At 59.9% G+C, this 20,693-nt stretch overlaps 1 protein-coding gene across 1 annotated transcript in view; it reads left to right on the top strand.

Moving 5' to 3' along the window:
• OBSCN (obscurin, cytoskeletal calmodulin and titin-interacting RhoGEF) overlaps positions 1-20,403 on the top strand; it is a 216,267-nt gene extending 195,864 nt beyond the window's left edge. Inside the window, 17 exon segments of the mRNA XM_070460853.1 lie at positions 259-375; positions 527-666; positions 1,099-1,299; positions 1,403-1,485; positions 1,709-1,882; positions 2,578-2,734; positions 3,100-3,216; positions 3,299-3,463; positions 3,555-3,713; positions 3,862-4,039; positions 4,573-4,686; positions 10,497-10,664; positions 11,061-11,163; positions 11,504-11,633; positions 12,289-12,397; positions 15,449-15,491; positions 18,563-20,403. Coding sequence (XP_070316954.1) covers positions 259-375; positions 527-666; positions 1,099-1,299; positions 1,403-1,485; positions 1,709-1,882; positions 2,578-2,734; positions 3,100-3,216; positions 3,299-3,463; positions 3,555-3,713; positions 3,862-4,039; positions 4,573-4,686; positions 10,497-10,664; positions 11,061-11,163; positions 11,504-11,633; positions 12,289-12,397; positions 15,449-15,491; positions 18,563-19,679 — 3,275 coding nt within the window. The 3' untranslated portion in view covers positions 19,680-20,403.
• The last annotated feature ends 290 nt before the right edge of the window (positions 20,404-20,693 follow it).

The raw sequence follows: 20,693 nt of genomic DNA, 5'->3' as shown, positions 1-20,693 counted from the left end.
CCCTCCAGCCGCCTACTGCCTCCACTGCCCAGACCCTGCTTCCCCAAGTTCACGGTCCCCTAAATCACACCTCGGCTCAGATGCCTTTGAGCCAGAGAGACCCCAGTCATGGTCAGTATGTCCTGCGTCTGGCAGTGCTGGCCCAGCTCTGTGTGTGCAGCGGCACCTCTGACCCCCAGCCCGGGATGGCCTGGGTGCCTGTGTCCAGGCACGTCTGTGGCACACACAGCTGGCTGAGCCCGGCTCTGGCCCCAGCAGAGCTCCTGGGAGCAGAGGCCCGTGGCCATCTGTCCTTGGCCGAGGTGGGCACGGAGGAGTTCCTGAAGAAGCTCACCTCGCAGATCACAGAGATGGTGTCGGCCAAGATCACACAAGGTAAGGCCGGCTGATGACGGAGCGAGCTCCAGGGACGGCCGAGACCGAGCCCCAGGCCTGGGCCCTCCCCACCCGCCTGCCCCGGAGACCCGTGGGGAGACGGCCGGCGGGGCAGGCCCTTTGAGGGCCTCCTGTGTCCTCTGTCCCCCAGCGAGGCTGCAGGTGCCTGGAGTTGACAGTGACGAGGAGTCAAAGACGCCGTCCGCGTCCCCCCGGCATGGCCGTTCACGCCCCTCTTCCAGCGTCCAGGAGTCGTCTTCGGAGTCCGAGGACGGGGACTCCCGGGGAGAGGTGCGTGGGCAGGCGAGGGGTGGGGGGAGGGGAGGTGAGAGCCGTGGGGGCAGGGCACAGGTCAAGCTGGTATGGGGGAGGAGGAGGTGTGGGGAACACCCCTGCGTGGCCAGCATCACCACCCTGACTCAGGACACGCCCAGCATCCCCAAGACTCCTCCTGGTCCCTTTGGAGGGGGCCACCTGCACTCCTGAAAGGAGTTCCCTACCCGGAGCTGGGTCAGGCCTCTTTTAGAGCCTCAGAGAATGTCAGAATGGCTGTGTCTTCTCCACTGACTCCTCGGAGCCTTGTGACCTGAGGCCTTGGGAGGCCCACTGGCCTTCTCCCAGCCCTGCTCCCCTCTGGTGTCTGCACGGGGTCCCTGGGGCCCTGGGAGACCTGGCTGGCCCCAGCCCAGGTCCGACACAGCAGCTCCTCCGTCTCACCCGCAGATCTTTGACATCTACGTGGTTACGGCTGACTACCTGCCCCTGGGGGCTGAGCAGGATGCCATCCTGCTGCGGGAGGGCCAGTACGTGGAGGTCCTGGACTCTGCCCACCCCCTGCGCTGGCTCGTGCGCACCAAACCCACCAAAAACAGCCCCTCTCGGCAGGGCTGGGTGTCCCCTGCCTACCTGGACAAGCGGCTCAAGGTAACTAGGCGGCTGGGGGGGTGGTCCTGGGGTCGCAGGTGGGAGCCTGATCCTCGAAGGGCAGGCCAGTGCTCAGGCTGCCCGTGCCTCCGTCTCTCACCAGCTGTCTCCCGAGTGGGGGCCGGCGGAGGCCCCTGAGTTCCCTGGGGAGGCTTTGTCCGAGGACGAGTACAAGAGAAGGTTGAGGTGAGGGCCCCAGACGGGTGCTGTGGGAAGGTGGCTTCCTGCGGGGGAGCTCTGAGACTCTGGTTTCCTATGGTGGGGCCGCCTGGTGGGTGTGGGGGCGCCCTTCCCTCCGTCACCTTGCCCAGCCCATTCTGAAAGTGGTCAGCACAGTGCGTGTGGCCTAGAAGTGCCCCGGTGAGCAGCTCAGCTCCGGGGTCTCCCCTCACGGCTGCCGCCCTGCCAGTGCCATCATCCGGGACCTGCTGAGCTCAGAGCAGTCCTTCGTGGGCGAGCTGCAGTTCCTGCAGAGCCACCACATGCAGTACCTGGACCGCTGCCCCCACGTGCCCGCAGCCGTGGCCAGCCAGAAGGCGGTCATCTTCCGAAACGTGCAGGACATCGGCCACTTCCACAGCAGGTGGGCCTCGAGGCGTTTCCTTTGGTCTGTATGTGTGTACATGCATGTACGTGCTCACGCACATGTGTGCGTGCTCAGATAACAGACTGCACACACCAGTCACACTTGCACAGGACACACTCATGTGGATGCTCACACTTGCACACGTGTGTCCTGGCAGGCTTGGGCCTCAGGGGAGTGGGCAGGGGTTGAAAACAGACAGGACTTTGGATGACTTGATTGACCCATTGGTGCACCGCAGCCCTGTACAAGGACACACATGTCCCCAGGAACTCAGGCACGTGTGCCTCGCTTATGCCCAGAAGTGCCTGCAGCACACCTACCCACTGCCACCCAAGGACATGGGCATGCCCCAGAAGTGTGCACACATTACATACAAGTACATGTACATACCTGCGCGCACACACACCCTTTCATGTGTGGGCATGCATGTGCGTGGTACACACACGTATACATGTTCACCCACAGACACATCGGCCCTTACATATTTACACGCCCACAAACACGTGTACATGCAGCACACGTGAAAACGTGTGTGTCCCTCACAGCCCAGAGCACTGACTTTCATCCATAGGCACTCGGGCCTGGGTAGCAGCCTGTTCCTTCCCAAACCCTCAGTTTGGGGCTGGATTGTGGGTCCCAGGTGGGGGTCCTGATGTCAGCCCTCACCTGACCACAGTTCCCCTCTGTGGCAGCTTCTTACAGGAGTTGCGTAGCTGTGACACAGATGACGATGTGGCCATGTGCTTCATCAAGAACCAGGCAGCCTTCGAGAAGTATCTGGAGTTCCTGGTGGGCCGAGTGCAGGCTGAGTCGGTGATGGTCAGCACAGCCGTGCAGGAGTTCTACAAGGTGACCCTCTGCCCCACAGCCCTGCCTCCACTCCCCAGGTGTCATGCTGGCTCCTGGCTTTTAGATCATCTCCCCTGACCCTGCTCAGGCTCCGCTTCGCCTTCCCAGGACCCCTGACCTCCAGGTTAGAAAAGCAGGCAGGGTCCCCCCACCAACCCTGCTCGCCCACCAGCTCTGCTCATGTGTTAGTCGGTGACACTGGCCACCCCCTGGGGCAGCAGTGGGACCAACCCGGGGAGGAGGGTCTGTGTGTGAACATGCCAGCTCCCCTGGGCCCCCAGTCCACCAGCCTTCAGACTCTGGGGACACATGCCCTCTGGGGGCTGCACCCCCCTGCCCTGAGCCCAGTGCTGTGGTCCCCACAGAAATACACCGAGGAGGTGCTGTCAGCCGCGGACCCCTTGCAGCCACCGCCCCCACCGCTGCAGCACTTCCTGGAGCAGCCGGTAGAGCGGGTCCAGCAGTACCAGGCCCTGCTCAAGGTAAGCAGTCCAGTCCAGGGGCTGTGGGGCTGCCTCGTGCCCAGCCACCCCAGGCCTTGCCTTGACCTGCAGTCTTCCGCAGGAGCTGATCCGCAACAAGGCACGGAACGGCCAGAATTGTGCGCTGCTCGAGCAAGCCTACGCGGTGGTGTCGGCCCTGCCGCAGCGAGCGGAGAACCAGCTGCACGTGTCGCTCATGGAGAACTACCCTGGCACCCTGGAGGCCCTGGGCGAGCCCATCCGCCAGGTCTGGGGCTGAGGGTGCAGAGGCGGGCCCTGGGCAGGGGGAGAGTGGACGCCAGGCTGGGCCTGGCTGACCACGCTGACTGCTCACCCAGGGCCACTTCATCGTGTGGGAAGGGGCGCCGGGCGCGCGGATGCCCTGGAAGGGCCACCATCGGCATGTCTTCCTGTTCCGCCACCACCTGGTGGTCTGCAAGCCCCGGCGGGACTCGCGCACCGACACCTTCAGCTATGTCTTCCGGAACATGATGAAGGTTGGCAGGGTGCCGGTGGAGCCTGGGTGGGCAGAGGGAGGCCATGCAGGGTGGGCAGGGGAAGGCCAGGGGTCAGTCCTGCAAGCCTGGCCTCGGTGACCACGGCCTGCTCTGCGTCCCGGCAGTCAGCTGTGCCCTCCTCCCACAGCTGAGCAGCATCGACCTGAACGACCAGGTGGAGGGCGATGACCGAGCCTTTGAGATCTGGCACGAGCGGGAGGACTCCGTGCGCAAGTACCTGCTACAGGCACGGACTGTCATCACCAAGAACTCCTGGGTGAAGGAGATCTGTGGCATCCAGCAGCGCCTGGCCTTGCCCATCTGGCGTGAGTGCCTGGGCTCTGGGGGCAAGGCTGGGAGGGAGGCCGAACCTTCGCCTGGGCGCCTGGCTTGAGAGCACAGGAGTCAGCAGGTCCTGAGCTCTGGGCCCTTGTCGCCACCTCGGCAAGCACAAGGGAAGATACTCAATTCTAGGGCAAGTGGCACGCTCCACCCTTGGTTAGCCAGATGTGGTGAGGGCCTCGGGGTCCGCGCTTGGCTGCCCAGCACAGGGCAGGCAGGCTGTGTTAGGGATGTGAAGGACCCAGCAGTCTTGGTTTTGCTTCTTCACTTAGAATGGGAGAGAGGATCCCGTTTCAACACGCCCTCCTTTCCCACAGACCCTACCATGCTCCCGACGTATCCTGGGCCTCTGTCCCTTCCCCTGAGTCCCATCCAGCTCCTGGTGTGGTATTGCGGATAAAGGTTCCTAAGGGGTGGTGTCTGCCGCAACCATTTGTTGGTCAGGGGGCTCTAGTCCTGTCAGGTGGACACCTGAGGGAATGCGTGAGTGATCAAGGCCCTGTGTTTGTATCCCCAGGCCCCCCCGATTTTGAAGAAGAACTGGCCGACTGCACAGCTGAGCTGGGCGAGACAGTCAAGCTGGCCTGCCGTGTGACGGGCACACCCAAGCCCATTGTCAGCTGGTACAAAGGTAAGCCTTTGGGTGCTAACCCTGCAACAAGCCAGAGCCACCCAGAGGGAATCAGGCTGGGCAGGGAGCCAGGGATCCAGGGTGGGGTCTGACGGAGGGCCTGGGCACACGAGACAGGCCTCCTGTTCTGGTTGCCTGCCCCTGAATCAAAACCAGGCTGGCGGGTGAGCACGGGGGTGAGGTGGGGCAGAGGCGGAGCTTGCTCCCGTGTGCATCATGCTTTTGACACGGTGACTCTGCCCACCCCTGAATCTCGCTCATTCTTTCCCTCATTTGATCATGTTGTGCTGAGTGCCCAGGACCATTCCAGGTGCGTGGGAAATAGCAGTGACCAGGAGGGTCATCCTTGTCAGTGGATAGAGGCTGGCCTTCTCAGGGAGGAGACAGATGAGAAGCACATAGGCAGATATGCAATGTGAAGTCAGAAGTGGCATGACCAGCCAGAGAAATACGGAAGAATGAAGGGCAGACAGCTTGGAGGAACTCCCAGCGGACAGCGAGGCTCCAGGGAAACAGGAGGCAGAGGGGAGCTGAGGCGGGCGTAGTGGGGAGTGAGGCTGGAGAACGCTGGGCCTTGAGGGCCGCCGTGTGGTTCTCAGGTCTGACTCCCCTATGTGATGGGAGCTGCAAACTCTGGGGGCCCCCAGCAACACCTTCACTTCCGACATCAACTTCAGGACCCCAAGACCATTCTCACTGGGTACCAACTGCACACGGGGGTGTCCCACAGCCACCTTCAGGTTCAGCGATTGAATCTCAGGGGCTCCACGGAACTCAGCACAACCATGCCAGTCAGGGTTCTGGTTCACCGCAGTAAGAGGGAAGCGGTCCATGGGGTGGGATCCATGTGAGGGTCCAGGCGTGGCCCAGATGTCCCCACAATAGAGTCGTGTGGACATGCCTGTGTCTGTCACCTCTGATGTGTCCCAGCACAGGTAGCGTGGCCCACCAGGGACACTCCCCTGCTGAGCCTCACTGTGTCAGCTTTCTGTCGGGTACCTCACACAGACTGCCCCCCCGCACGACTGACCTCAGTCTGCGGCCCCTCTGAGGTCAAGCTGATGCCGTATGGCCTAAAGTCCCCCACCCCCACCAGCTCACAGTGTGGCCTAGACCATCTGTTGAGTCTCAAAGTCTCAGGTAAACTGTGATACTCTCACTAGGTCTCATCTGGGCTGAAAGGTAAGTCCTGAGCCCTAGTCTGGTCCCAATAGCCGAGTCCACTCCGGGTTTTGGGGGATGGTCCCAGAGAAGTCCATCCTCCCGTCCTGCTTGTCCACAACCAGTCAGGCGCATGTGTCCACCACGGATGGCTGAGAATGGGGCTGGAGAAGATACGCAGGCCATTTTGCTGGGACATGAAAGGAGGGCCATCCCCAGCCCATGGGTAGGGCTTCAGAGCAGAGTCGGTGGATGAAGTGACTGGTTCCCCTAGCACTCTTCTGGAGTCTGTGGGGTCCTGAAGTCTGCAGTGTTCCCTGCTGCCTCGCAGAACCCATGCAGTACAACCCCACTTCCCCGCTATCCCTTCTCATACCAGACCTCTCATCTGTGACAGTGCGTTCAGAGAGACAAACCCAGTCAATAGAAGTAGTTGAAAACAGGCCCCTCAGCCACCACCCTTCATCTAGGCTGCCCTCAGGAGCGTGTACCAGCTGGGCTGTGTCTGAGGGAAAGGGGGGTTGCACCATGCCCAAGAACAGTCAGGGTCGGATCCTGGGTTCCCAACTGTATCCAGACCATCACTGTCTTTTTCATCTGGACCTTTACCCGGTGAGCAGCTTACAGGCTTAGACTCCTCTGAGGACAGCTGTGTCTGGGGAGTGGAGGAAGCAAGGGCCAGCAGGTGGTCAGTTCACGTTGGGCAGCCCCCACGAACGACAGGTTCTCAGACTGCTGGTGGGCCAGGCGGTGCACACAGCCATGTGGTGTGGCCAGAGCTGGCGGTTCACTGAGCTTAAGCACCCTCACAGTTGGAGACACCCAAATGGTGAGAGACACCCATGTGCCAGGTGAGAGCGTCACCCTGGGCAGTCCCGTCTGGCATGCACCGGAACTCGGCCCCACGCACAGCGCAGCCGCTCCGCACAGGACTCCGGGGGTCTGGGTGGGAACCCTGTCATGCTCTCATCTTGTCTCCATGGTTCATGGACCCGAGGAGGCATGTCTTCAGCCCACCCATCTGTAGTCTGTTAAATGTCAGACTAAATAGCCAGGGTGTTTACAACATCTCACATAACCTTTGCCAGGAAAAATAGCATCTGGCAGGAGAAGGCAGACTCACCCACCAGCAGAACGTCATTCATTTGGTGGAAGTTTAAGTGTTGGGGGCAGAAGGCCACCTTCTAATTCACCCCTGGGGCAGGGAGCCCCGGTGATGGTCTTGGTCCCTGCATGCCAGCAGGAGGGAAAAGCAGTTGGCCGCAGTGCCCAGGACTCCTGCCGGGAGCTGTTTGCCTGCACAGGAGACCCCATTACGGCTGTCCTGTGCTCGCCAGCTGGGGCCACGGGAGCAGTGACTGCCCGCTTCCGCTCTCTGTGGCTCTCCAGGGCTGCTGATTCTGGACTCGACCTCTCCTGTTAGCTGGGCTGCCTTCACATCTCCCCAGAGGCCGGCAGCTCCCTTTCTCCTGCTGGGGTTCTGCTGGCAGTCTTGGCAAGTGACACGTTGCTGGGCTGGAGCTGGTTACACTCTCCGTAGCCTGTCCACATGTAGGGCCTCGCCCCCGTGTGGAGCAGGGTGTTCCAAGCGGCAGACACCAGGGTCCAGAGGTGGAAGCCATGGTCACAGCACCCTGACCTGGCCCCAAGGGGACAGTTTTCTTCTTGCTCTGTGGGAACCTTGCTCAAATCCCATCAGTGGAATCCAGACATCTGTATCCAACAGAGCCATCAAAATCTAAGCTCTCCCCGTGCCTGCATGCCTGGCGTATCAGAGGGGCATGTTGGGCCTCCAGTCCCTCTGAGCCCAGGGAGACCAAGGCCCACTTCTGATGATTTTTCTTTTAAAGTAGCAGTAAGGGTGGAAGAAGTGGAAGGGCGCAGGGATGGAAGAAGACGCACTTCTGTAGCTCAGTAATACTTAGTGTTTTGGGCTCACTCAGTGAGGCGGCAAGATTGTCCCTACAGATCCTATCTGTTAGCTTCAGGGACCCCTTGACTTAACAGCCACTTTGTGTTGTTCTCAGGGGCTCTGTGTCCCTTGCCTGGCATGATGGTGACATTTTGGATGGGGTCCACTTAGCAGAGGTTTCCACCGGCCCAGAGTCGTTGCAACATCTCCCATCCCCTTTCTGGGTCTTCCCATGAGTGAGGTATCCAAGGAGGCAGGACCACCTGTCAGGAGGCATCCAGCGTGTCACCAGCATTCTAGACACCATCCAGGTGCCATGAGTCCGTGTGCCAGCTGTTGACCATTCCCCATAGAGGTTTGTCTATGTCAGGGAGTTGTCCCAAGCCAGGGTTCGCAGCAAACACCAGGGTCCTTTCCTGTTATCTCTAAAGGAATCCTTCGTGTATTTGGTGCCCAGGCCTCACCCCTGAGTTCTGGCCCTGCTCCTGCCTGCCTTCTGCCCCCAGGATCAACGATGGCTTCCCCTTTGCACCCAGTGTGGGTGTGTATTTCTGTGACTGGACTCAGAAGGGCACAGAGACTTCCTGGGATTCAACGTGGGTTCTAATCTTTGTTGGGAAGTGGGGCTGACCCGAGGTGAACCAGCAACGTCCCCGCTGTAGGGAGAGAGAATGCATCAGCCGAGGCACCATCCAGGAGACTTTGAGCCCACTTCTCAGTGCTCGGCTTGGAGCTGCCTGCTCAGTCTCTCCATTCACAGGAAATAGCTGTTTCTTGCATGATGAGCATGATGTTTGGGCAGTACGTCCACCACTGATTCCCATGAACACCCCTTCCCTCAGGTCTATTAACTGGTCCGCGGGCCACCACCTTTCTCTCTTGGAATGGTGTGTCTCTTACAGTGTCCCTTCCTTGCTGCCAAAATTGCAAATCAGAAACTGAAGGACCTGAGATAACGTCTCGGCTTGCAAGCCAGCAAGCCAGTCGGCAAGCCAGTCAGCCAGCCAGATTACAAATACAAGACCCCAAGTCAGAGACCAAGGTGGTTTGTCACAGCAAAAGCAGCAGCATTTTGCATGGGCTTCCCATGCCTTGATCTCCACATCCAGGCACCAGATGTCAGCTTCATGCAGTGAACTGTTCCACAAGAGAGGAACCCCGAGTTTTAGGAGATACTGAACTGTTATGGGGCTGCTGGCGCATCTTCCCCTCCTTCCCTCCAAAGAGAAAAGTGACGTACGGCCCTAGAAGGCAGTCACATGTCTCACAGGGAAGGAAGCTGAGGCCTTTGTCTCTGCTGACATGGATGGCTCCTGGGGGAGGTTTCCAAGGAGGCAGGACCACCTGTCAGGAAGCACCTACATCTCTCTGGATCACTTTCTCCAGCGTGTCACCAGCATCCTAGACACCATCCAGGTGCCACGAGCCCACGTGCCAACTGTTGACAGTTCCCCTTAGAAGTGTGTCTGTGTCAGGGAGTAGGTGACAGGCAACACCTGTCTGTGGGTGTCTTTGCCCGAAGAGTCTGACTGTGCAGGAATGCCTGAAGTCCAGGGAGAATTGTTTTCTGACAGCAAGATGAAGGCTGAGAACTGACCACAGATTGACAGTGGGCTTCCCTGACAGCTCAGTCGGTAAAGAAAGAATCTACCTGCAATGCACGAGACCCTGGTTCAATTCCTGGGTCAAGAAGATCTGCTGGAGAAGCAATAGGCTACCCACTCCAATATTCTTGGGCTTCCCTTGTGGCTCAGCTGGTAAAGAGTTCACCTGCAATTCGGGCAGCCTGGGTTCGATCCCTGAGTTGGGAAGATCACCTGGAGAAGGGAAATACTCCAGTATTCTGGCCTGGAGAATTCCATGGACTGTATAGTCCATGGAGTTGCAAAGAGTCGCCCATGGCTGAGCGACTTTCACTTTGACTGACAGTGTCACTGGTGTCCTTGCCAAGGGCTATGTTGTGTGAGGTGAAAGCCAAGAGGTGTGGTTTGGGAAAAGATGGAAAGGGAAGCTCCTGGAGACAGAGAATGAGAAGAGCTCTTTCTTGGAATTACCAGGCAGGGAAATAGGGTGGCAGCTGGAAGCTTTTGGTGGCGGGGGGGAGGTATGTTTTAAATTGTTAAGTTTCTCTGTGAATCAGATGTCAAGATGTTTTAACTTAAACAACCCTGTTCAGAATGTACAGAGCTATTGGAAAGTGTTCATCTATGAAATTTTACGTATTTATGGAGGAAAGATTTCTTCATAGTGAAAGATGCATATCTCCCCACCCCTCTCGCAGGAAGGAAACGTGGTACAACTGCAGATGTTAGTCAGATGGGCATTTGGATGAGGATGATTAAAGAGATGGTGCTGTCTGAGTATCTGCTAGGTGGGGTCAGTACCTTGGGGGAGTTGCAGAAGCACTAATAAGTTGAGGGTCTTATTATCAGAAGGAGACGTCCTCTGGTGGGTTTGGGTCCCCCAGCCTGGCCCCTGCCTCCAGCTAAGAGCTGGCCTTTCAGAGGCCACACTGTGCACAGTGAGGTCTGGGGAAGTAGATGGTGCAGGTCAGTACCACCACTCCATCCAGGGCTCCAGGTCAGCCTGGCCAGCTAGACCCCTGGCAGGGAGTCCACTGGCTGTTGTGTGATGGGGTAGCTTCCTCCGTCAGACCCTGTGACTGTGACCCCCAGACAGGTCCAGCCTTTTGTCCCTGATGGTGTTCCCCCTGTGATGGCCCTCCCCTCCTTTCCAGATGGGAAGCCAGTGGAGGTGGACCCTCACCACATACTCATTGAAGACCCCGATGGCTCCTGTGCACTCATCCTGGACAACTTGACTGGTGCTGACTCTGGCCAGTACATGTGCTTTGCAGCCAGTGCTGCTGGCAATGCCAGCACGCTGGGCAAAATATTGGTGCAAGGTGAGCCCTGAGGGGCAGGCCCAGGCCCCACCCTGTGGGCGTTGTAAAGGTATCAGCCCTGCTTGGGGGCATATGGATGGAGCTGCAGGGATGGTTGTGAATATCTGACAAGTCTGGGAGACTGACTGGTGGGGGTGGGGTCCGGTCCATCATGGTGTCTCTCTCTGAGTCTCTGTGCCTCTATCTGTCTACATCTCTGCCTCCACCTCCTTCTCTGTTTCTTTCTCTGTATCCATCTGTTTATCTGTTTCTGTCTCTCTCTTTTTGTCTCTGTCTCCATCTCTCTGTCTCTGTTTTTCTTTCCATGTGTCTGTCTCTGTCTCTGTGTCTCTCCGTTTCTTTCCCTCCATCTCTCAAATCTCTCTTTCGTCTCCCCACGTTCCCTGGGCCCTGCAGTCCCGCCTCGGTTTGTGAACAAGGTCCGGGCAGTGCCCTTTGTGGATGGAGAAGATGCCCAGATCACCTGCACCATCGAAGGTGCCCCATATCCTCAGATCAGGTGGGCCAGGTGGCTTGGGGGTGGGGCAGCAGGGGGCACGCGGGCCTGCCCTGGGGCTGTCTTGCCTGCCTGAGAGGTGTGTGTGGGCAGCCTGTTAGCTGGGTCAGGGCCAGCCACTCACAGGACGGCTGCCTGTCCGCTGAGGAGTGGGCGTGAGTGGGCTGCAGTTCCGAACACGGCTCTAACTGCCGTGACGAGGACACAGGACCGCCTGTTCTTTGGGTGGGTGGCGTCCAGGAGGGTGGGCTCTGTAAAGATACTTGGAACTAGGGGATGGGTGAGGAGAGAGTCCTGAGCATGGGCGGGAGACCCACCTGACTGCGCTTGGGGCTGGCTGCAGGTGGTACAAGGATGGCGCCCTGCTGACCCCTGGGGGCAAATACCAGACCCTGAGTGAGCCCCGCAGCGGCCTGCTGGTGCTGGAGATCCAGGCGGCGGGCACGGAGGACCTGGGCGTCTATGAGTGTGAGGTGAGGGGGGGGCCGGGGCAGGGGGTTGGGGGCCCTGTCTTGGGGAATCCCGCCTGGTCACTACCATCCAGGACCGTGAGAGGGGAGACCCCGGGCCACTGTCGCCCACTGTCCGTGTGGAGAAGACAGGGGCGGAGGAGCAGGCCCCAGGCGGAGCCCCCTTGGTCCTCGTGAGCTGGGGGCACTGGTGGAGGGCAGGGCAGGGCATGGGCTAGCCATGGCTCTTCCCGACCCCCAGCCTCCTTCATGCTGTTGCTGCTGGCAGCCTGCAGGGGGCACTGTGGTGCCTGCTCCCAAAGGCAATTCTCAGAGACGGAGGCAGACCCCAGCCAGCTCTGGACCTGTGCTGGCCACACAGTGATTTAAATGTAAATCAGTTAAAGCTAACGCTTAAGTAAAGATTCACTTCTAATTCACGTGCTCAGAGCCCACGTGGCCACTGTGCTAGACAGGGCAGGTGGAGAGTGTCCCCCCGTCCCAGGGAGCTCTGGTCAAGGGACACGGCACCCTCACCCATGTGGCCAGGCTCTGCGGCTCTTGAAATAGCTGCGGTGGGCCCTCCACGCCACCGCTGGCCTGTACGGCCTCAAAGAGACTGCCCGGGCCCCCTGGGGAGCCACGGGCTGGAGGTGAGCCCCTGCTCTGTGCCCTGCAGTTGGTGAACCGGCTGGGCTCCAAACGGAGCCGTGCGGAGCTGCTCATGCAGAGCCCTGTGCTGCAGGCCCGGGAACAGCACCGCGTGGAGAGGCTCGCGGCCGTGGAAGGTGAGTGCTTCCACGGGCAGTCCAGACACCCCCAGGCCGGGGCAGGCCCGGGAGGGGTAGAACCCTTAGCCCTTCTCAGCAGAGCACACTTCCTGCAGGAAGGGAAGCACGTTCAGAGGCGGGGACTCAGGGGATGGGGGCCAGCACTGGCGGCCCGTCCCTGACTGGAGCAGCATATGTGGGGGCCAGAGAAGGGTGGGCTGTGAACCAGAGCCTGGGAAGGGCTGACGGGGTTGTCTGAAGGGTCGGGGGGACCTCCTAAGCCCTGCTAATAACCATTCCTGGGGGGAATAGCAAGTGCATAAGCAGGCCAGGCCTGGGCCTGGAGCTGCCTGCCAGGCAGCGTTCAGAGAGGCCTTACAGGATGGGGGCAGGGGCAGCTCCACAGAAGCAGGCTGCCGGGTCCCAGCTTGGCCCCTGGGAGAAGGAGCGGTGTCAGTGGCACGATCCTTCCACAGAGGGCGGCCCTGGCTGAGGAAAGGACAGGGTGCTGTGGCTTGGCCTGCGCCAGGCTGGGAGGGTCTGGGCTGCAGAATGGGCCTCACTAGGGAGCAGCATGCTCCCAGGCAGGAGGTGAAGGGTGACAGGATGCCTCCCTCCGTGGCTCCAGGGTCCCAACCAGGGTGTCTGGGATGGGGAGGAGGGCATTTGGTGTCTGTTCAGTTCAGAGAGCGGCCTTCCAGGGCTTGCAGGGCGGGTGACAGCCTCAGGGAGTTTCTCCTGGTCTGAATGCACTTACCTGGAAGGGGCTGCCAGGACAGGGACTGAGCCTCCCATCCTTGGGGGCATGCAAGCGGAAGCTACACAGAAACACCTAGGGGAGCTCCAGCTCTCGCAGTAGGGGGTGGGTTGGGATCTGTGTCCTCCCAAGTCCTCAAAGTTGGCTCCTCTGATGCCTTGAGCCCCCAGATCCAGTCCCTCCCAGGGTCCAGCCTGCGGGGTCTGCTGTCTGTCTGGACTCTCACTGAGTCAGCCATCTGGTGCCAGAAGCGCAGGCCTGGGGCCTTTCCCACTCTGTAGGGCCCGCCCAGAGACCCTTCCTCCCTCGTGGGCCGGGGTCCTATTCGGCAAGCCCCAAAGGGCACTAGTTGAGCCGGCTCCCACTGGAGGCCCCCGCGGCGTCTGCCGGCACCTCTGCCGTGCCCCTGGTGGTCTTAGGTGGCGCACGGCAGGGCTCAGCACCCTGTCTCGGCAGCAACAAGCGCGTCCCGCGGAACTCTCACTCCACCGTCACGCTGGGTCTCTGTCTGGGCCCCGTGGACGCAGGGTCTGGAGCGGGGGCGGCGCACCTATGTCGGAAATGGCCTTGGTGCCTCACAAGGCGAGGCCAGTCTTCACAGCGCCTGAGACTGGAGCCCGCCGCCTCCTGCTTCCTAATCCTGTCCTGCTGCTTCATCACTAACCCAGTGGCTTTGCAGCCAGAACGGGCCCTGGCTCGCCCCGTGGGGTGGGGCGCTGCCCCCTCGCTTGTGAAACTGCGCAGGGCCGAGCGCCCCGCTTGGCATGGCTGTAACCCTTCCATAGTCGCCAGTACTCGCTGGATCCCAGAGCCGCTCTGGTGGCAGGTCAGATGGGGAAAGGTGCCAGGAGTGTAGCAGCCCACAGGGGCCCTGGTCCCCACCCCCAGAAGCAACAGAATGAGTCCCCCGTCGGGGAGGATCAGGGCCCTGGATCGCTCACTGTTCTGTGCGCAAGGGGTGGCCTACAGGCCACAAACGGGTGGTGTTCTCTGGGTCCAACTTCGTCTAAAGACACAGGGCATTGTGGCAGCATCCCATCCTCTCTCCCAGTAGGCTCCCCTCTCCCCAGGAGGCTGCCTGCAGAAGCACATGCAGGCACGCACACAGTCACACACATGTGCGTGCACACACATACATTACGGACACACGTGCATGCACACGCATGCATAGGAAATGCGGCACCCAAGTGCCATACGCACGCAGCTGGGACATTTAATTCATGTTCATCTAGTTGGAAACAAGGCTAAAATAGTCACGGGCATCTGGTCATCTAAAGAAGTCCTTTTCCATGTGGCACAAAATCCCACAGACTAGGAGGCTGTGTGCCCTGGGCCATGTCTCTTGACTTTTCTGAGCCTCCCCCTCAGCTTTCCCCCAGTCTGGTGAGAGGGACTGTTGAGATGTATGGGTGCTGGTAGCTACTGGGCTGCCTGCTCACCCACTGATGAGGCTGGGAGGGGCATATCTGTGGCAAGCTTGACCCTGCCCAGAAGCTACAGAGGAAGAGGCCTCCAGATGGTGGGGAGTAGGTGCTGCCGGGTCCTGGATGAGTCCCGGGCTGTCTCTAGAGTGTGAGTCCCTGTCAGGAACCACAGGGCTTACCCTGCTGGCTCTGGGGAGGAGGACAGCTAGCACAATCAAGAACAGTTGAGTGTGTGGGATGTTCCTGGCTCGCTCAGAGCCCAGCAACCCTGCTCAGACATCCTCAGATTGCTCCCGGAGGGCCTGCTGTGGCCTGACGCCCAGCACTCAAGACGAGCTACCTCTAAGACTCCAGAGTCTCTGCTCTGGAGAGACGTCCTTTGGTCTTAGAATTTTTTGTGAACTAGGCACCAGCCCTCCACATCCCAGTTTGGCTGCCAGACACAGGCCATTCCTTTCCCCTTTGTAGGCCTCAGTTTCTATGAAAAGAGGAACTTCAGGGCCTGACAAATACCCAGGGCTCCCTGGGTACATGGACTAAAGGAAGAGCTTGGATTTCTGTGTGGGCAGCCTGAACTAGGCACTTATTCTCCATGAAGCTCCTGCAAGACCCCTCGAGGGGGACAGGGCTTCCTGCCTCACGGGGGACACATGGTCACCGCCACGCCTCATTCCCCAGACCCCCGGAGGAGGCACCGTCACTGTTTCAAAGGTGAAGGGCCTGGGGCTCTGAGCCGAGACATTCCTCCCGGGGGGTGCACAGTGAAGCAGGGTTCGGAGCCAGTGTCCTAAGCGGAACGAGTTACCACGCTGCAGGTCCACTCGGAGAGCTCAGCCCCCGGCACTGGCTGATCTGTAACCCTCGCTATTCCGACTGTTCTCTTTGTAGTCATTGAACAGGAGACTAAGGTCCCCAAGAAAACCGTCATCATGTAAGTGCAGGCGTGTTCCTGACCTTCCCTCTGACTGCAGTGCTCCCTGCATGCCCGCTAACCTCCCCGGGTCTTGCCTGTGCAGCCTGGCCCCTCGCTTGCGTGACTGCTTGCTCCCATGGCCTTTGTCCACCACGCAGACTGCCAGCACTTTGCAGACACTCCCAGGGCATTCACCTCCCCTGGAGACCTTGGCTACCACATTTCAAAGCTGTCCCTTCCAGGGTCCAGGTACCCTCCCCATGGCTCTGTTGTCTCAGCAGGGTCGGCTTATTCTGCACGTCCCAGGGCTCACCCAGGGCGTGGACTCAGTCATACTAGTCAGGGAAGAGCAAGGCCTGAAAGTTTCCTCTCCAGTGTGCTGGAGGCAGAATGCTGCCATCTGGTATCCTAGGACCTAGAGCATTGCCCAGGGAGACTTTCTGTGATGATGGAAGTGATCTCTATTTACACTCCACTCCAGCAGCCACTAGCTGATGTGGCTACTGAGCATTTGTCTAGTGTGGCTGAAGAATTGGATTTTAAAATTTATTTAATTTTAGTTAATTTGATTTTAATTAAAATAGTGTAACCTTAGTGAACAGTACAGCTCTAGGGTCCTTAGAGGTCTCCAAACAGCCCTCACACTGAGAAGGTGGGGAAACTGAGGTTCAGGGAAGAGACAAGCCTTGCTCAGGGGGGCTCATGATCAGAAGCTGGCTGAGAACTCCTTTCCTTGATGCCACAGCCACTGTCCCCTTCTCCATTCTCCAGTGCCTTCAAGGCTGAGGAAAAGCTGTACATATCGTTGATAATTAAATAATACAAGAGGTGCAGAGCAGTCCAGAGCTAGGTGAATGCACAGAAGGCAGGACTGGTTTTGACCTGGATGATCTGGGAAGATTTGCAGTCGGAGATGTATGAAGTGGAAGGGTGGAACAGCTTGCAAAAGCCAGGAGGCGATAGAAACTATGATTTCCTAAAGCCAGATGTCTGGGAGGCTGTAAGATGGGGAAGCTCTTAATTCCCCCTAGGCAGAAGACCTCCTGTAGGGGCCTGCAGCTGGTAATGTTGCTGCAGAACCCATCTTCAGACATCGGGTAGGTCCTGGGTCAATCCTTCCCTGACTTTCTTCCTTCTCCCCCGGAGCAGACTGCGACCTCACAGTAGATGGGACTGCCTGGGGCAGAAAGAAGTCCCATCCCTGGAGGTCTGCAGCCATGCCAGAGCTTCCTGCAGATCAGCTCTACATTTCATCTGTGAGGGGAGCGTTGTCATCTACGTTTTATGAATAAAAACATGAAGGAGCAGAGATGGGGCCAGGCAGCCCCTCTGGGGACTCATGCATATGGGAGGCTGAACTAGGTAACTCACGAGGCATCCTCATGTCCAGTCTTTTCCAGGCTTAGGGAGGTAGTAGCCGTCACCCTGCAAGGACATGTTCCCCCTCACCTGGGGAGTGGAGAGCAGCAACTGCCTGGCACCGCACCCCCCCAAGGGCACAGCACACAGTGAGGCGCTCTGGGGAGCCAAGGGGCACCAGAAGGAGACAGGGCTTGGAGAGTGGCTCCCGCCACCTGGCGGCCTCCAGTGCTGTGCTGCTGGCCTCGGAGCAGGAGGCCTCCGCATCCTCATGGGGGCAGCAGTGAGCCAAGCTCGGGGGAGCGTTTAGGAGGAGGGGACTCGCTGTCTTGCCTCAGCAAATCAGGCCACTTGAGGCCAGAAGGTGGGTCCTTGCCCAGGTTGCCCTGACATTTGGGCAGTCTCTGACTCAGGAACAAGCCTTGTGTGAAGCAGGAAGGCGGGCCTGTGGCCCTGAATAGGCCGCATCTCCATGCCTCAGCTTCCCCACCAGTGAAGGGGGCACCGCGCTTCCCCTTGACCAGGGGAGGGCCAGTGGAGGCAGGATCTATCATCACTGTGCACCCCGAGGCGTGGCCACACAGCTCTGTGCCTGTGCCCACGAGTCACGGCTCCCAGTTGGAGCCGTGAGTTAGCCAGAAGTGAAGCTCAACAGAGAGAGACAGAGTCCTAGTCATTGCAGGCAGCTGGTAGCAGCATTGAGTTGTCACCACATGCGTGCCAATCCCTCTTCCTGAGCCCAAGAGGAAATGCAGGTCGTAGGGCCCAGGAGAGCTGTGTTACTGAACGTGTTCCTGCTCATCTCTCATTTCACCTCAGTACCTGGCACACTAGGGTACTAGTTGGCAGAGGAGGGCCTGGGCTGATGGGTGGACTTCTGACTATTGGCTCTGGGAAAGTCTCAAGCCCTTTTTCAACCTTGTCTGCACCTGTCAAAGGGGATCAGACGCACTGTGCAGAATTGCTGCGAGGTCCCTGGCCAGAGCCCCATGTACACTCACATGCACATGGACTTGAGTTCTCTCCCCTCATCCCCCTGCATCCCCATCTGACCTCACGGGCTGAGCTCACACCGCCCATGACGGCAAGGCCATGCCCAGAGGCAGGTGTCTTTGCCAGGCCTCACATCCCAGACCCAGAGGCCCAAAGGACGGGCTGCAAGTCCAAACTCCGGCGCTCCCCCGGCCCCACAGTCCCTGACGAGGATCTCTGAGGCACCTGCCCTCTGAGAAGTGCCCCAAGCCCCTGCCGCCCTCCTGCCATGATACAGAGCACGGAGCAAGCGTGGGACTGACGAGGAAGGCGGTGTGGCTTGTCCCTGCACCCCGTCCCTCAGCTCTGTGAGGAGGGCTGGTGTCTCCAGAACGAGACGGCCACATACAGGAAGGGAGATTGGCACGTGACGTTACAGACCCATCTGAGGTGGAAGAGACCTGAGTGGCTGCATGCGCCTCCCCCCATGCCTCACCTCTCATTTTGAGATCTGTACACTAGAGCCCAGGTGTATGCAGATGGCCAGATGAAACTGCTTTGGTACTTTGGTTCTTTGGGTGGGGATCTGGAGACTGGGCTCTGGCGCATGCGTAGGAGTCTGTTTGTGCAATTTCACCACTTGCCTGCTTGGACACTAACCTGACCTCCCTTGCTGGCCCCCGAATGTGCTGACGGCAAGGGCGCCGGGCGAGGCTGTGGGACTCTGTGCCCATCTCCTCTCGGCCCTCTCCCCACAGAGAGGAGACCATTACCACTGTGGTGAAGAGCCCCCGTGGCCGACGCCAGTCCCCCAGCAAGTCTCCCTCCCGCTACGGTCACCCCGCCAGCCTGCCCAGGCCAGGCCTGCTGGCTGCTGAGGTGCCTCCTTCGCCAGAGGCCAGCCGACCCTCCAGGCCCGAGGCAGAGCCAGGCTGGCGGCCCGCTGTGCCCACTCTGTTCGTGACGGAGCCTGAGACCCACACGGCAGGCCTGCCGGGGGGCACCAGGCCCCAGCCCAAATGGGTGGAGGTTGAGGAGACCATTGAAGTCCGGGTGAAGAAGGCCGGCTCAAAGGGTGCGTCTCTGACCAGAGAGACGCCTGGCAGCTCTGAGGAGCTTTGCTTCACGCTGCCTGGAAGGGTGTCAGGAGGAGACCCAAATACAAACAACTCCAATAACAAGCTGCTGACCCAGGAGCCCCCGGCCACAGTCACTGCTGGAGAGCCCCTAATCTTCTGCGTGGAAACGGGGCCAGAGAGCCCTGAGCCGTCCCCTCCCTGGGGTGATGAAGAGGAAACCCCCCTGGAGGAGAGAGATGCCTCCCAGGGGGAGGAGCCGCTGGGTGCTGATGGTCTGCAGGGCCGTGACCCCAAGATCCTCATGCACCATGGCCGTGCCCTCACCCTGGCCGACCTGGAGGATTACGTGCCCCAGGAAGGGGAGACCTTCGGCTGCAGTGGCCCCAAGCCGAGTGCTGCTGATGACCCGCCCTGCGAAATCTCGGTGCTGCAGAGAGAGATCGGCGAGCCCACCGTGGGGCAGCCCGTCCTGCTGAATGTGGGGCGCCCCCCAGACTCCCGGGCCCCCCCTGGCTGCTTCGGCCGCGTGCCCAGGCCCCGGGAGGCGTTTCCATCGGGGCCGCAGGGCCGGGGCCCCACGGGCGTCTCCTTCTGCTTTCGGGAGGCCCGGGCTGGAGGCGCTGCGACCCAGAAGCCTTCCTTCTGCACTCAGGTTCAGCGCTCTGCAGACAGTGGCCAGAGCAGTTTCAAAACCGAGGTTTCAACCCAGACGGTCAGCTTTGGGACTGTGGGGGAGACTGTCACCCTACACATTCGCCCAGACCGGGACATGGACCCCAGCCCCTCCCAGGGCTGAGGCCAAGACCTGCAGGGACAGGGTGGCTGGGGCTGTGATGAGAGACTCTTGGATCTGGGACCCCGCTGACGAAGCTGCCCTGCTTGCACGGGGCGGCGGGAAGAGGAAAGCGGCGTTGGGACCTGCCCGGCACCAGCATCAACTCAGCTCACAGCCGCCTTGGGTTTCCCATCAGGAGAGTCCCAAAGCTGGCACGCCTCGGACACGGGTGCTCTGACCTCCCCTGGCTGTCCACCAACTCAGGACTCCAGCCCGCCCTCCCCTTCCAAACCAGGCGATTCCTACCTCACAGGACTTGGTCGTCACCTGAGGACGGTGCACGCATCCGTGATCTCAGAGGTTCCTCAAGCTGCTCTGAGAGCACGGACCGGACTGACTCGCAGGCTGCCGCTCTGGGCTTGGGGCTGCAGACACAAGGAAGGCGCTCAGGCATCCTTCCTGCTCTGTTCACCAAGCAGGGGCCACATGGGCCCTGCATGTGCCAGCTTAGGCCGCAGTCCCAGTGTCCAGGCCTGGTCCAGCCCTGGCTCTCACCCAGGCTGTGGATCCCCTCAAACCCCATCTTAGCCCTGGACACCTTTCTTGGCCTCCAGGAGGCCTGTGTGGGGCCCAGCTCTACAGGCCCTCCTGGGCCTTCTCAGCAGGGTGGACCAGGGTCTGTGCATGGGAAGCAGTCCCATCAGTCAACCCTGATGATGCTAATAAACCGGTTCCTTGCATTGCCTCTGCTTTTCTCATTTTTGCTTCTCCACCTGGTGGTTCCGGCGTCTCAGGAGGGAGGGCCCTCTTGGCCCAGGAGACCCTGGAGACCAGCCAATGGACAGCCCGGGCCCTTTCCACTGGCAGCCCTGGGTGGACACCCAGCGTCAACCTGTGGGTCCTGGCCAGTCCTACGGGTCCTGGGTGGAGGCGTGGCAGCTCGCCTATCCAGCTTGCCCACATGTGGGCTACGGGGCTGGTCACAGGCGCACAGTGTGGCTGCAGTGTCCATAGTAGTTGCCCCCAGTCTGCTGG

The sequence above is a fragment of the Odocoileus virginianus genome, chromosome 3 (genome assembly GCF_023699985.2).
Source record: "Odocoileus virginianus isolate 20LAN1187 ecotype Illinois chromosome 3, Ovbor_1.2, whole genome shotgun sequence".
NCBI lineage: Eukaryota > Metazoa > Chordata > Mammalia > Artiodactyla > Cervidae > Odocoileus > Odocoileus virginianus.
This window is presented reverse-complemented; position numbering and strand designations above follow the sequence as displayed.